The sequence below is a fragment of the Phodopus roborovskii genome, unplaced genomic scaffold (genome assembly GCF_943737965.1).
Source record: "Phodopus roborovskii unplaced genomic scaffold, PHOROB, whole genome shotgun sequence".
Lineage (NCBI taxonomy): Eukaryota > Metazoa > Chordata > Mammalia > Rodentia > Cricetidae > Phodopus > Phodopus roborovskii.
The window spans coordinates 10,914,301-10,929,603 of record NW_026126549.1 but is presented as its reverse complement, the minus strand read 5'-3'; the positions used below and the strand labels follow the sequence as shown (position 1 = coordinate 10,929,603).

General features: G+C 40.6%; 1 protein-coding gene across 5 annotated transcripts in view; it reads right to left on the bottom strand.

Annotated features, from left to right (window-relative positions):
* Window positions 1-8,941, bottom strand: part of Dmxl1 (Dmx like 1) — a 135,517-nt gene extending 126,576 nt beyond the window's left edge. For all 5 annotated transcript variants that reach the window (XM_051200966.1, XM_051200968.1, XM_051200967.1 and 2 more), the window contains exon 1: window positions 8,563-8,941. In XM_051200966.1, coding sequence (XP_051056923.1) covers window positions 8,563-8,649 — 87 coding nt within the window. In that variant the 5' untranslated portion in view covers window positions 8,650-8,941. The remainder of the gene's footprint in view (window positions 1-8,562) is intronic.
* Window positions 8,942-15,303: the final 6,362 nt, after the last annotated feature.

The window sequence follows — 15,303 nt, the reverse complement described above, 5'->3', positions numbered from 1 at the left end:
GGATCAAAGACCTCAACATAAATCCAGCCACACTGAACCTCTTAGAAGAGAAAGTGGGAGGTACCCTTGAACAAAATGGTACAGGAGACTGCTTCCTGGACATAACTCCAGGAGCACAGACACTGATATCGACAATAAATGGGACCTCCTCAAACTGAGAAGCTTTTGTAAGGCAAAGGACACAGTGGACAAGACCAAACGGCAGCCTACAGACTGGGAAAAGATCTTCACCAACCCTACATCTGACAGAGGGATGATCTCCAAAATATACAAAGAACTCAATAAACTAGTCAACAAAACACCAAATACCCCTATTAAAAATGGGGTACAGAACTGAAGAAAGGATTCTCAAAAGACAAAATCAAAAAGGCTGAATGACACTTAAGAAAGTGCTCAACATCCTTAGCTATTAGGGAAATGCAAATCAAAACAACTTTGAGATGCCATCTTATTCCTGTCAGAATGGCTAAAATTAGAAACACCAATGATGATTTATGTTGGAGAGGATGTGGAGAAAGGGGAACACTCCTCCACTGCTGGTGGGAGTGCAAACTCATACAGCCATTTTGGAGATCAGTATGGCGGTTCCTCAGGAAAATGGGTATCAGTCTACCACAGGACCACACAATCCTCCTCTTAGGCATATACAAATGATCCGTGTCCATGCAACAAAGACAAGTGCTCAACTATGTTCATAGCAGCATTATTTGTAATAGCAAACATCTGGAAGCAACCTAGATGCCCCTCAACTGAAGAATGGTTAAAGAAGATATGGCACATTTATACAATGGAATATTACTCTGCGGAAAAAAACAATGGAATCTTGAAATTCGCAGTCAAGTGGATGGCACTTGAAGAAACCATCCTGAATGAGGTAACCCAGTGACAAAAAGAGGAACACGGTATGTAGTCTCTCCTATATGGATTTTAGACCTAGAGCAAAGGAACACCAGCCTATAATTCACACCATCAGAGGAACTAGGATACAAGGAGGAATCTAAAAGATTCATAACATGTCCCTCACAGAAGGGGAAAGGGACAAGATCTCCAGAGCATATGGGTAGTAGGGGGAGCAGTGAGTGGAGAGGGAACTAGGAGAAAGAGGTGGAGGAGAGGAAAGCATGTGGGACTAGGAAGTTTGAGTCAGATGAGGAATAGATGAGAGAGAGAAAGAGATAGAGAGAGAGAGAGAGAGAGAGAGAGAGAGAGAGAGCGCAAAAGAGGGAGCCATTATAGGTTTGAAGAGAAAACTGAACCTAGAGAAATGTCTGGAGACCTACAAGACTGACCCCAGCTAACAATATGAGCAACAGTGGAAAGGCTACCATAAATGCCCTTCCCTGATAATGAGATGGATGACTAACTTATCCACCATCATGGAGTCCTCATCTAGTAGCTGATAGAAACAGAAGCAAACACCCACAACTAAACACTGAGCCGAAATGGAATCCAGATGCAGAGAGGGAAGACAAGACCAGGCTGCAGAAACACATAGAGGCAGCTGACCTGAACAAGGAGGAGCTAATGGGCCCCAAGACTGATAGCTGGGAATCCAGCATGGGACTGACTCAGATCCCCCTGAATATGGGTCTCAGACAGAAGGACTGTGCAGTCTAAGGGACCTCAGACAGGAGAACCAGGATGTATCCCTGGTGCACAAAAGGACTTTGGGGGCACATTCCCCATGGAGGGATACTCTCTTAACCTAGAGACAAGAGAGAAGTCTCAGTCCCTACTCCAAATGACTTGACAGATGTAGATGACCCCTGCTGGAGGGAATCACCCTAAATGTGGGTGGGAGAGGAGGGTGGTGGGGGACAGGAGAAGGTGGGAGGGAGAGGGAACTGGGATCGATATGTAAAATAAAAATAAAAAAATAAATATAAAAAAGATTTGAAAGAGTTTTTCAAACTTTATTGTTTTTAATATCTACATAAACCTGAGGTTTCAACGGAATAATACAATGTTCTCAGTAATAAAATCCGGAAAAAACAAAACAAGGTGAGAAAGAGCTTGTAAGAGGTTGTAAGATACACCAATAGGCGAAACTGAGTCTAAACAATGAATTCGAGTATTTGTGGCACCTTCAAATGAAAAATCCAAGAATCGTACATAGTTTGAAATTCTAAGAGAGGGATCTTACCACTAGAGGCAGTATACACCCTACAGAAGACCAAGGACAAATCATCCTGAAAGAACATGGAGAGTTAAGTAGAAGAAAAGGAAGAGAAGAGGAATGAAGAAGTGAGTTATAACTAAGCTTAAGGGAAAACAAGATAATGGTGAATTGACAACACCAAAGAAAAAGCAACACACAGAAGACACTTGTGACTACTAAGGAGACACAGGCTTCTAGAAAGCCTGTGTTTTTTAAGACAAATATTTTAAGCATGTCTTGGAAATTCCATTAAAAAAAAAAAAAAGAATGTAGACAATATAGGACCAAGGCCCCAATAGAATGAAAAAATAAAACCCACAGCATAGGGAAAGGGATTAATCTGGGACACACAGGACAGAGTATATCATTCATTGTACAAAGACAAAAAAAAAAAAAAAAAAAAAGATACTGATACATGAGTAACAGAATGTTGGGCTGGGAGGTTTCATGATATAAAACAAAAATGAACCTGGGTGGACAGGTGCTTGGGAAGGTTTTGAGGTCCCATCTAAAGTTGGTAAAAATGATTGCATTTTCCAGTCCTATATGTATTATTTAGGAATGATCACGAACCAGGAACAGAGATACAAAAAGGAACAAAGATAAGACAGAGTGTGCTGGATTTGATTAGACTCAAGAATATAAGAAGGTTCAAGAAATATAAAAATGGTCGACAACAAAGACTATTATTAAATTAACTCATGCCAAATTATCTAAATTATGAGATGAAAATGTCTAAAAATAACCATGCTAAATAATAATGACAAGGTTCAAGGTTTGGTTCCACATTCTTTAGCACTGAAGTGATATGAATTCCACTATCAGAAATCAACTGCTGGAAAATACAAAAGCAGAAAGAGTAATGAGAGGTAGAGCAGGCCCTTGTATACAATAAGCCCTGGCTTCACCCTGCATTAATTTCTCTCATTCACATATATATGTTCTTCAAGTTCTATGCCAAAAATATTGCTTAATGTTTTCCAAAGTTTATGGAAAGTGGAAAAATGCCATGTTCTTTAATTTGGAGACAGTTTTTGTTTTGTATTTTTTGAGTCTTTAAGTATGTATGCTAAAAAGGGGATAGAATTAACACACACACACACACACAATCTGAAAGTCACCTAAGTAGTTTTATCAATATTTAAAATTAATTCAACCTTTGGAACTTATATTGCCTGTCAGGGTGATAAACATGAAAGTATTTATTATTTAAAATGGACTGTGAGCCAGGCCTGCTAGTACATTCCCTTAACAAACCCAGCACTAGTGAGGCTGAGAAGGGATCTAAATCCAGTGTCAGCCCCTGGCTACCTAGTGAACGAGATGATAGCCTGAGCTACATAATAAGACCCTATTTCAAAAATAACAACAAAAGCCAACACAGTGGTGCATACTTTCAATCTCATCAGAGGCAGGAGATCTTTGTGAGTTCAAGGCCAGGCTGGTCTACACAGTGAGTTCCAGGACAGCTATGGTTATGTCCTAAAAAGAACAAAAACAAAACCAAAAAAGTCAACAAAATTTAAACACTAGTTTTAACAGACTTGTCTGAAATAAATTATTCACAAAAACTCACTTAATGGTGATCTGACCATAATATGGAGGGTCACCAAATGGAGTTCAATGACAAAGTGTGTATATAGAATGCTTCTGGTCCTGGCTTCAATACCCAGCACTGTAAACAAATAATAGCAACAACAGTGTGCTCACAAAATATTCATGTATCACATATGTCATACCAACTACTTCTGTCAGATCTCTAATCAAGCCAGGAAAATAGCATATATAATAATCCCAGTGGTTAGGTAGCTGAGGTTAAGAGGTCAGTCTGAGCTATCTAGTAAAATCCTGTCTCAAAAACAAAAACAAAAACAAAACAAAAAACCTATAATTAGAATGCTTTGCTCCTAACAAGAAAGGTTCACAGCTGAAAGCCCTCCAGTTGGGTACAGGTAATACTAAATTACTAACTCAGAGTAAACAGGATACAATGCACAGGAAGACCTGAGTCCAGTAATCTGGAGTATGCTAAACTTCAAAATGTATCCAAAATTGTAAGAGCCAATCTTCTAAACTGGAAACTGATTTCTTTAAGACACGAGTTTGTTTTCATGAAACTTTTTTAACCAACCATATCAGGTAAATGTCCTAAAAAAATTCTTTCTAGAATATGTTCTGGTTAAATGACTTAAGTTTGATTATGTTATAATTAATGTTTATTCTCTTTTCTAAAATCTAATATTGACAATCATTGTTATTTTAATGATTTTATTGAGTTACTTACTCCTGTAAATCACAATAATTGATAAACCAAAAATTTTTAAACAAAGCCCAACTAACTTACTTCGAATGGCATTATAGGTCCCATGAACATTTTCTTTTCTTCCAGATAGACACAAAGGCAAATTTTCCCCTTCTAGAACCTCCCCACCCACAGATTCACATGTCCCTCGCTATATAAACACATGCCATTCAAAAAACCTTTCCATTTCCCCAATATTGCAGTCACAGTGCCACCAAAAAGCAACCCTAAAATACAAAAAGAATGATTAATGGCACAGAAAGTTGGAACCAAGAACAAAACAAACCAAAAAGCATAAAACCATAGTTATATTTTTCAATTTATAATTGGATCCATTTAGCCATGAGTGAACTGAGTTGTCTAATATTATTGAAAGCCTGAAACTACAAAATATTTGCTTTTCCCTCCACAGAGAAAGACAATCCTAAGTACCAGCACAATCTTTCTTTCTCTTAAAAATTAACCTCCTTGAATCAGCAAGACAGCTCAGAGAGTAAAGGTACTTGCTACCAAAGTTGATGACCTCAATTCAATCCAAAAGAAGCCTGAGTTCAATCATCAGATGAAGAGAACAATCTTCTACAGGCTGTCTTCTGACTACTACATATGTGACACATAAACACATAAATAAAATGTAACAATTTAAAAAATAAATTAACTCCCTTTTTATTTCTTCTAAAACACATTGTCAGAACTAAGTATAGATGAATTACAAAAGGAAAAAGTATTTTATGTCAGCATTCTACACAAAATATTAGGACATCTAGATTCTAATTCATACAGTCTCTTTTTAAATTACTTTGTCTTATAAACAGAGCATTTCCCCAACACCACCCCCAAAGGAACTTAAGATGGATAAAAAAAATGAGGGAAGCATTAATGTAACCAAAGAAAAGTAATTTTGGCTCAGTGTACCCATTATATCCTCTAGTTGCTCACTTTATGTTGGTGATAAAACATGTAACACACGGACTATGAAAAAATTTCAAATTTAATTTTTTTTCTTTTAATCAAGACAGGGTTTCTCAGTAGCTATGGAGTCAGTCCTGGAACTCCCTCTGTAGACCAGGCTGGCCTCAAACTCACAGAGATCTGCTTGCCTCTGCCTCCCAAATATTGGGATTAAAGGCAAGAGCCACCACTGCTCTACTTCAAATCTAAATGGTTAGGACAATTTTAAAAGACCAACAATTTTTAACTGCACTGCAATAAGTCTGCTTTATCCACTCATCAGGCCAACCAGTATTTGTAAAGTATTTCTACTAGAGAGTACTATGAATTAGATACAGTGAATTATAACCTTAATTTAATAAGAGTTAAAATTTCATGTGTCCCGTTCAAAGATGATAGGAAAAAACTAATGACAAAGACCTGTGGCCCCAGCTAGTCAGCAGACAGGAGGTCACAAGTTCTGGGTAGTAAGTGAGGCAACGCTTTCCCTCAAAAGAATAGGTGAAAATAGTGTTGAGGATTCCTTAGCATAGCCAAGACCCATTGGTTTGATCCTTGGAACAAAAACAAATAAAAACAAAATTTTTAAAACTAAAACAAAATCAAGCAAACAAACGGAAAACCAACCTAATTATAAAGAACCAGGCTTGAAACCAAACCAGTTATGACTCAACTACTAAGTATCACCACTACCTCAGTCACTGTCCAGGTACTCACAATGAAGCCACTGAGGAAACATACTCCAGGCGAGTCTGCTCAATAATAACAAAAGCATCCTGAAAGTGTGAGTGAGCTAGTCAGTGCCTACTAGTTGGTTTCTATGGGCAAATCCAGACTAGTTTGATGGCAGTAGTAATTGTGAATTTTAAAATATGAAAATTGGCATTCAAATTCAATTTGAACTGTTTTCTTAGGAGCTAGTCTTGTTCTTTGTAGTCCCCCCCCCCCAATTCAATAGCTGAACTATTGCAAAAGTGTAAAAGGAAGAATTGCAAACACAGGGTCATCTTCAGAGAAATCATGATGTTCACAAAGGATGAAGGAACCCTTCAAGGGGAGACTGCAATCTCTCAAGTCCCTGCCTCAAGTACACTTGCAATTGAGAGGGATTTTTAGTCTTCATATACAATCTATCATTAATTTTTGTTCTTCTTGCTGAAAAGATAAGAACTCAAAAGGTAGGGGAGGGCGAGCTCAGTAGAATGCTTGACTAGAACGCCAGAGGCCTATGATTTGATCCTCAGAGCTTTCAATCCCCACTCAAACAAAAGAGGTTAAAAACAAATCTCAAGGGAGGAAACAACAGACTGTTCACAACATGAAGGAGAAGACAGGCAATTTCAAGAATGAATATATATATACACACACCCACTTATTAAGGAAACTAAGGAAAAGAAACTTGCTGAACTACAGCTGGCCTTTGCCTGCAGGGAACAAAAAAGAAAAAAGAAAAAAAAAGACTGCAGTCTTTAAACTGTCACCAAAATATAAGAGGGCTGGGATCTTTACACCAAACTAATGTATTTATATTATACGTGTTAGGTCTCTAATGTGTGAATAAATGTGTGTGCAACTTACTTGGTTGTAAGCTTATCTGGAAGCAATCTGCAAACAGCTTGAGGAAGGTCATTAACACTTGCTTTAGGAAAAACTGACTTTAAAAACAATACTGGACAACAAGCTACATGATAGTATAAGGTGACTACACAACCCTTGGCTCCTGAAAACCAACATGGAAGCAACCAGTGGACGATCATATGGTAGACGCTTTGAAGCACCACACAGCCTTATGTACATTCAGAATGCCTTCTACCAGTTCAGAGCATTGGCCTTGGAGAAAGCCCTCATAAAGCCTAGGGGATGGCAGAAAATGTAAAGCCCTTCTACCCTATAATCTTTTACCTGGAAGGAGAGATTGTATGTCCTTCCTTCCCTTATGTAAGGACAGATAGCAATGTCCAGCTGTGGGGTGACATATGCTAAGACCTCTCTCCTCCCCTCACTTCCCCAGGGATTTCAGGCAAACATCAAGAAGTGGAATCTTGACAACTACTAGTGTCATGTGCCACTCCACTGGGAAGTTATGGTCTCTAATGAACTTGGTTGACACAACTCTAAAAGTACAGTTTAAGTGTTAAATGCCCGGATCACTTTAAAGGCTAAGAATTACTCAGTCCAACAACCCCCTACACACACACACACACACACACACACACACACACACACACACACACACACACACACACACACGAGAAATTAAGATTCCTAAGCCTGGGGCATCTCTTAAGCTGTTTTAGTTGTACAAAACTGAATTTTACATTTAATCAAAAAGTTGCAGCAAAACTCACCAGCACTACAAATATATTCAGAACAAAGATCTCAAGTCTATTACTGACTTAGTGACTTGAAATTACTAGAAAAGCTAAACTAAGATAGAAATGTCATTACACTGATAAAGCCAGAAATGTGAGAGCATCTTGGTTCTAATGGCTGGAAAAAAGCAATGAAAAGCAAGTCACTTTGGCTAAATCTTAACCTGTCCTTATCAAACAGGAGATACACTGAAAGTACAATGGTGAAACCGTCAATAATTACCTCGAACACCCCCCCAAAACTTTTTAAGGCCATTACCTCTGTAACCCAAAGGGTGATAGGAATGAATGAAGAATATTTTCTTTGCGAAGTTATTTGTCAGTGAACTTTAAGAAAAATAAATAGGAGCTGTTGTCATCATATTATTATTTGCTCTGGTTTAATAATCAGCAACTGTTTTAAGACCACAAAGACATGACCTTAGAACTGCAGAGAGGGAGAGAGAGACAGAGAGAGACAGAGAGAGACAGAGACAGAGAGAGACAGAGAAACATATCGCAACTACTGAGTGTAAATTAATTCGACAATTCTGACCTGTGCGTTGAGAAAAATCACACCCCAACTCATGGTAAAACTATCTTTTTTTTTTTTTTTTTTTTTTTTTTTTTTTTGGTGGCGGCGGGGGGGGGGGGGAGGGAGGGGTACTTTGGCCCCAGGGGGTCAGACTAGCGTTTTTGAAAGCCCGAAAGCACGCTAACCGGAGCGAAGGCCGGCCGGCCGGCCGTGCGAACCAGGCGTCAGCCCGCCCCAGGCCTCGCTGGCTCGCTCCCGCACTCACCGTGAAGCGCTGCTCGCCGACGCTGCCCACCGAGAAGCAGTGGTCGCCGGGGTTCACGGCGCCGGTCAGCACCTGGTGCAGGTTCATGGCGGCGTCCTAGTCCCGCGGCAGACGCCGCCGCAGCCAGCTCATGCCCGTGCTCGGCCACCACCCTGCGCCTTCCCCTAGGGGCGGCGGCCGCGGGAGAGCGGCGGTGCCAGGCGCCCGAAGCCGCAGACGCTCGGTCGGGGCCCGCGGCTCATCCCGAGCCGGGCGGCCCAGGCCTGAGGGGGGCGGGCCTGGGAGCGGGAGCGGCGCCGCGCTACTCGGCACCTGTCACGGATGCCCAGGTCAAGCACGGCGACCGCTCACCGATCCGCCCCGGACGGACTCCCGGGGGACGCGCTGAGCGCACGCAACGCCCGAGCCGGGTCGGGGGACACAGCCCGAGAGGCCCCGCGGCACGCGCTGCTGCCACCAGACCGGCCCCTGCGCCGCCGCGGCCCCGCCGTCCTCACCAGCTGCCACCGCTCGCTACGCGGCTCCAGCCTTTGCGCCAAAACATCGCGAGACCTTCTTCCGAGATCCCGAGAGCCCAACAGGACACACAGCGGCAACGCCTTTTCTAGTCGAGAGTTAGCCAATCCCGAGACGCCAAAGTACCTAGAGCACCGCCCCATCCTGAGGACAGGCCAACCTCTTTGAGGCTTGAGGAGAAGCCTATGGTCCCTTTGAGCCCTTCGGATTCCGATCCTAGCGCAGACAGTGAGAGCCGAAAGTTACCTAAAAGTTACCGAGTTGTGCTTTTGGGGAAGGGTTCAACCTAACTGCTCGGGGAGGAGTTGCAGCGTCCTTGATCCTGGTACGACTACAAGTCCCAAGATGCACCGCTCCCCACAGGCACCTCTTTGTAGAAGGGACTATTGAAAACTTTCAGCTATTCCTGCGCATTTCCAAGTCACTAAGCAAGACAATTAAGAAAGGTTTAAGCTATTCAGTAATACTAAAAGATGTTTTTTTTAAATATAAACAACATAGATTTTTTTTAAATAGTGGCAATAATGTTGACCCACCCAGCCTACTTAGTTTTGGAAAAAGAACCCAAGAATCTCAAGATGAATTGTCAAGCACCAGGGGTGAGATCCAGTTCTCATTGTGTTTTGACACCAGTTTCGTGTTATTATTAACAAAAATCTGCTCGAATGGTTTCCCCCTCGTAGGCACAGACTGTTCTGTTCCTCTCTATCTCAAATGTTTGGCACAAGCTTAATCCGAAGTGTTCAAGAAAGTTTCAAATGGATGAGTATAGGTATGAACTTTGTTGCAGTAATATTGACAGAGGTGAGAGAGCAGAGACACAGACAGCTCAGTGCTGACACCCTCAGCAGCCTAAGGAGTTTGCTTAGATTAGAAACTTCAGGCCAAACCGGAATTTGGAGCTTGGGTACAAAAAAGAATTTCAGGACTATCCAGTTTATGAAGCACAGGTGGGGTTTAATAAAATATTTTAATATAGGCCTAAGTTCGAGTGTTAATAAAGCAGCCTTCAGAAAGAAACACAGACCCAAGTGTTGGTATGGGCTCCTCGAGAATGGGGTTGAAGGGCTAGTGTTGTACGATGTTTTACTCCTTTGGCTTTTTGAGAGACCCACCACCCAGCTCCCAAATTAATACATATGGAGTCTTATTATTACTTATAACTGACCGGCCTTAGCTTAGCTTGTTTCTTGCCAGCTTTTTAAAAATTATCCCATCTATCTTTGACCTTGAGGCTTTTATCTTTCTCTATTCCTGTATCCCTTTTGTTTCCTTCTTACTCTGTGTCTGGATGTGTAGCTGGGTGGCTCGGTGGCTGGCCCTTGAAGTCCTCCTTCCTGTCTTGTTCCCAGAACCTTTGCTTTCAGATTTCTCCTCACATTTCTCCTTTCTGCTTGCCTTCCAGTCCGCCTATTTCTCTCTCTTGCTTCACTATTGGCTGTTCAGCTCTTGATTAAACCATCACAGTGTTTCAGACAGGCACAGTAACACAGCTTCACAGAGTTAAACAAATGCAACATAAATAAAAGTAACACAACTTAAAATATTCCTCATCAGGCTAGAATTGTTTTAGTCATACAAAGCATTTTGGAGACTCTCAAGAACATCTCATCCTAAATGAGTTGGTGCCTATGAAACTGCAGACAAAAGCTTGATTCACATAGTAAGTACCTATATGACTGGATATGTGTATTAACTTTGAAGAGTCATTTCCTCATCTATAAAATGGGATTTAATTTGGTTATCAGGAGCATTTTGCTTTGTTTTGACATTTATCCAACTCTGTGCACTTGTTGGTTTTTGTTAAAATTCTCTAAGCATGTATGTAGTTCTTGTGACCAACTGCCTAAATTTAATAATGCTCTAACTTCTCTCTTGAACAATTTGTTATTGTTGTTGTTTAGACAGAGTTTCTCTGTGAAACAGTCCGGTCTGTCCTAGAACTCACTCTGTAGACCAAGCTGACCAGGAACTCACAGAGATCCACCTGCCTCTGCCTCCAGAGTGGTGTTGAAGGTGTGTGCCACCATTGACAGATTTGGGCAGATAATTTACTCTCCCTTTGTTTTCTATAACTACAACATGGATATAATAGTGGGCATTTTTCACTTTATTGTCTTTAAATTTAAGTTAGAACAATCTGTGGCATAAACAAAGCAGCCAATAAATGTTCTGTGTTGTTATTATTCCTAAATCATTCTGATCTTTTGAATGGACAGTGTCAATTTTCTATCTTAATAAAATTTCTCAGTGATATTTGAGGCTTCCACGAAGGTTCTGAGGTTATCCCAGTCAGTATTCAAAAGTATTCAAGCACATAAGCTGGCATGGTGGCACACACCTACTATAATCCTGCAGTTGGCAGAAGGCTCAAGACTACATACATATTCAGAACCAGTCTAAAAGAATAAATTAAAGCCTATGAGGGTGAATGGCTAACAACACAATGGCATTCTTAAGTACAACCTTGTCTTAAATTTGACCAGAAGATGCCTTCATACCACAATTCCCAGGGTAACTGTAACCTAATTTCATATACAAACTGCAAGTCTACTCATAGGAATCTATATTTTTCTAGGGACTAGAAGAGTTTGAGTGCTTCACAAGCACATGAGATTTAGCTGATCATAGGCCACCATCTGATAAGACCTTGTTCAAATAGGCAAACCCTGACCTGTAACTAGTCAAGCCAATTATATGCAACTTATTTGTTCTCTGCCAACATTGTGGAGGAGAGCTCTCTGAACCTTTTCTAGTTCTGAAAGCTGCCTATCTGAGAATCATTCTTTCCTCAATTAACTCTTAAATTTCATTACATAAAGATTTCCTTTTAATAGTCAGTTGCCCACCAAACAAGCTATCTGAATGAATTACAAAAGTAATTCAAACTGTTCAATGCTAGTTATGTGGTTTTATCCACCACCTCAATGGGGAAAAAAAAAAAAACCTCTTTTAACCATGATCTCTTTTCTATTGGGAAAAAGATTAAACAAAAAGCCTTACCGTATAAGTCACCTATGAAGGCTTATCTCATGTGAGCTTTGTCAACAGTGTTTTGACCAAACTATACTTAGAATTATAAACTGAGGGGTGAATTGTGTAAAGTGGCCAGAGAGCAGTCAAGAGGACATGAGTGTTCTTTTTATCCCTGCCACTAAACCCAAGTGACCCTGAAAAAGATATTTTTAACTCTTTAGGTACTAGTATGGCCTTGAATTTGAAGAGATCAGGCTGCCTCTGCCTCCTGAGTGCTGGGATTAAAGACTTGGGCTACCATTGCCCAACTATTTCCTATGTTTATTGTGAGGCATTTGGACTAAGTCTGTGGCCCATGGGCAAATGCACTTTGCTTCTAGTTTATAAAGCCCTTCACCTAAGAATGACTTTTACAGTTTTTAAGTAGCTAAAAAAAAAAAAAAAGGTAAAAGAATATTTCATGACACGTGAATATTTATGAAATTTAGGCAAGACTGGTGATACAGACCTATAATCATCTCTACCCAAAAGGCTAAGGCAGGGCTTGATCATAAGTTCAATGCCTGCCTCGTCTACAGAGTGACTTTGAGGCCAGCCTGGACAACTTATCAAGACTTCATCTCAAAAGACAGAACTAGGATATAGCTCAGTGGTAAAGTCCCCACCTAGCATACACTAAGCTTTGGGTTCAATCTCCAGGAACAGACATACATACAGGTGTACACACACACAGACACACACACACACACACACACACACACACACACGAGGGAAGAGAAAAAAATAAGAATGTTTAGCAGAGAGGGAAGGAAGCAAAGAATGAAGGAAAAACAAAAGGGTTATATAAAAAAGTTACATAAACTAGCATTAGTAGAATGTAGCTATATATAGTCATTTCTATGTTGTCTATGTGCTTTCATACTGCAGTGAAAGAGAGCAGTTTCAACAGAGGGACTATATATAGTCACTGCAAGGCTGTGACCAGAATACTAGATTTGGGCCTGGCAGACAACAAAATGCTCCTCAGTAAAAGATGGGAATTGATTTTGTAAACTGTATGTCTTTCAGAAAGTCATCTGAGAAGACAATGGATTAACATCCCAGACACCTGCCTTCCATAACATCTTCATCCAGCAGATTACATAAGGTGTAAACAAAGGCAACAATTCTCTCTAAAACAGTGGTTCTCAACCCAATAGTCATGGCCTGTTTGGGGGACACATATCAGATAGGGTGCATATTAGATATTTGCATCACGATTCACAACAGTAGCAGAATTATAGCTGTAGAGTAGCAATGAAAATGATTGTGTGACTGGGGGTCACCACAACATGAGAAACTATATTAAAGTATTGCAGCACTGGGTAGGTTGAGAGCCCTGTTTCTAGTTTTTGGTCTAGCCTCATCTTTGAGATTTGTGGTGCTGGTGCTTCTCTCTCTCTCCTCCTACACCTTTCCCTTGTTACCATTGTTTTTCCATTAGCACAGAGGCTGTACTTTAGTCTGCCGCTGTTTCAGCCAGCAAATGCAGCTCTGAAGTTATTGGCCTGATTCTCTGGCAGTGGCTTGGCCAAAGCCTGGTGGGAATTCTGTACCTGCAGGCATCAGCTATGGCACTGCCACAAAATAATAGCTTTTAATAAAAATCTCCATCATTCTATTTATCAGTGAGACTCAGGAGTCAAAGGCTGGGGTGAAAACCTACTAGCTCAGACAGGCTGAGTGGTGACTAGCTGATCTCTTTCTTTGCTGGCATCTCTGAAATAGAGTGTCTTTCCTCCCTATAAAAACAAAAGAACACAGGCTACACTAAGCTCCTCCCTACTACTTCCTGAGTATCTCATTATTATTTAACAGACACCATATGATTCTCCATGATTACATTCTGTCAACTAGTTGCTAATTCAGCCTTCTGACCCAAGGCTGATTTTATTTAATTAATGAATATGCAAATTTGGGATTCACAGTGAGATCACATATCCCACAACATATTATAGTTCTCAGTGCATCTGGGTTGAATACTCCCAAGGCCTCTGAGCCTTCCATCCTTTCCACAGAATCCTCTAGGCTAGGGGTTGACTTAGATTGACAAACTAGTGGCAGCATGTTCATGTTGAGCTGTTTACAATGAATATACACAGATTCCTTTCTACAATATGAAGAACAAATGTGTTCTTATGACACAATATAAAAGTGATCATACCTCTTCCTTCTCTCCCTTATCATTCTCCACTGTCAGCCATAACTCATATAAGGTATATATCATACTGAATATGGCATGTTTCCAACAGTCAATTGTTAGCATGACTTATCAGTAAGAGATATGTATATTTAAAGATGATCTTAGTGTATAACTAGGGATTGGGAATGGTAAAGGGAAGAAGGGTCAAGGGGAAGGTTGATAATGAGTACCAAACATGAATAGGGAAATGTTCTGGTGTACTGTAGAATAATGGGAAGGCTACAGCTTTAAGAATATGTGGCCTTTGACACTATAACATGATGTTGTCATCTACAAAAGCCAGGGTCATGCTTGAGAACTATGCATTCAACACACACACACACACACACACACACACACACCACACACACACACACACACTCACTCACACCTCATACTGTTTTAAGTAAGTTTACAATTTTATGGCATTTGTTTCAGTATTTGGCTACAGGTAGCCCCCTGATTACAGTCTGACCATCCCTGGCAGAGTAATCTAATGTGTATATTTTGTAAAGATCTACAATAGAGGATATTGAAGATTCTAAACACAAAGAAATGATAAAGATCCGGGCGATGGTGGTGCATGCCTTTGATCCCAGCACTTGGAAGGCAGAGGCAGGCAGATCTCTGTGAGTTCAAGACCAACCTGGTCTACAAGAGCTAGTTCCAGGACAGCCTCCAAAACCACAGAGAAACCCTGTCTCTAAAAACCAAAAATAAAAAAGAAATAATAAATAATAGAAAATGATACCTGATGTTAAAATAATCACACCGAAACTCATTAATATATACATTTAATATTTGTTAATGAGAAATAAATATTCTGCCCAGACTGATAGCTGGGAAATCAGCATAGTACTGACCCAGGCCCCCTGAACATGGGTGCCAGTTAGGAGACCTAGGCATTCTATAGGGCCTCTGGTAGTGGATCAGTATTTATCTCTAGTGTGCAAAAGGACTTTGGGAGCCTATTTCACATAGAGGGATACTCAGCCTAGACACACAGGATGTGACAGACTTTGAAGATT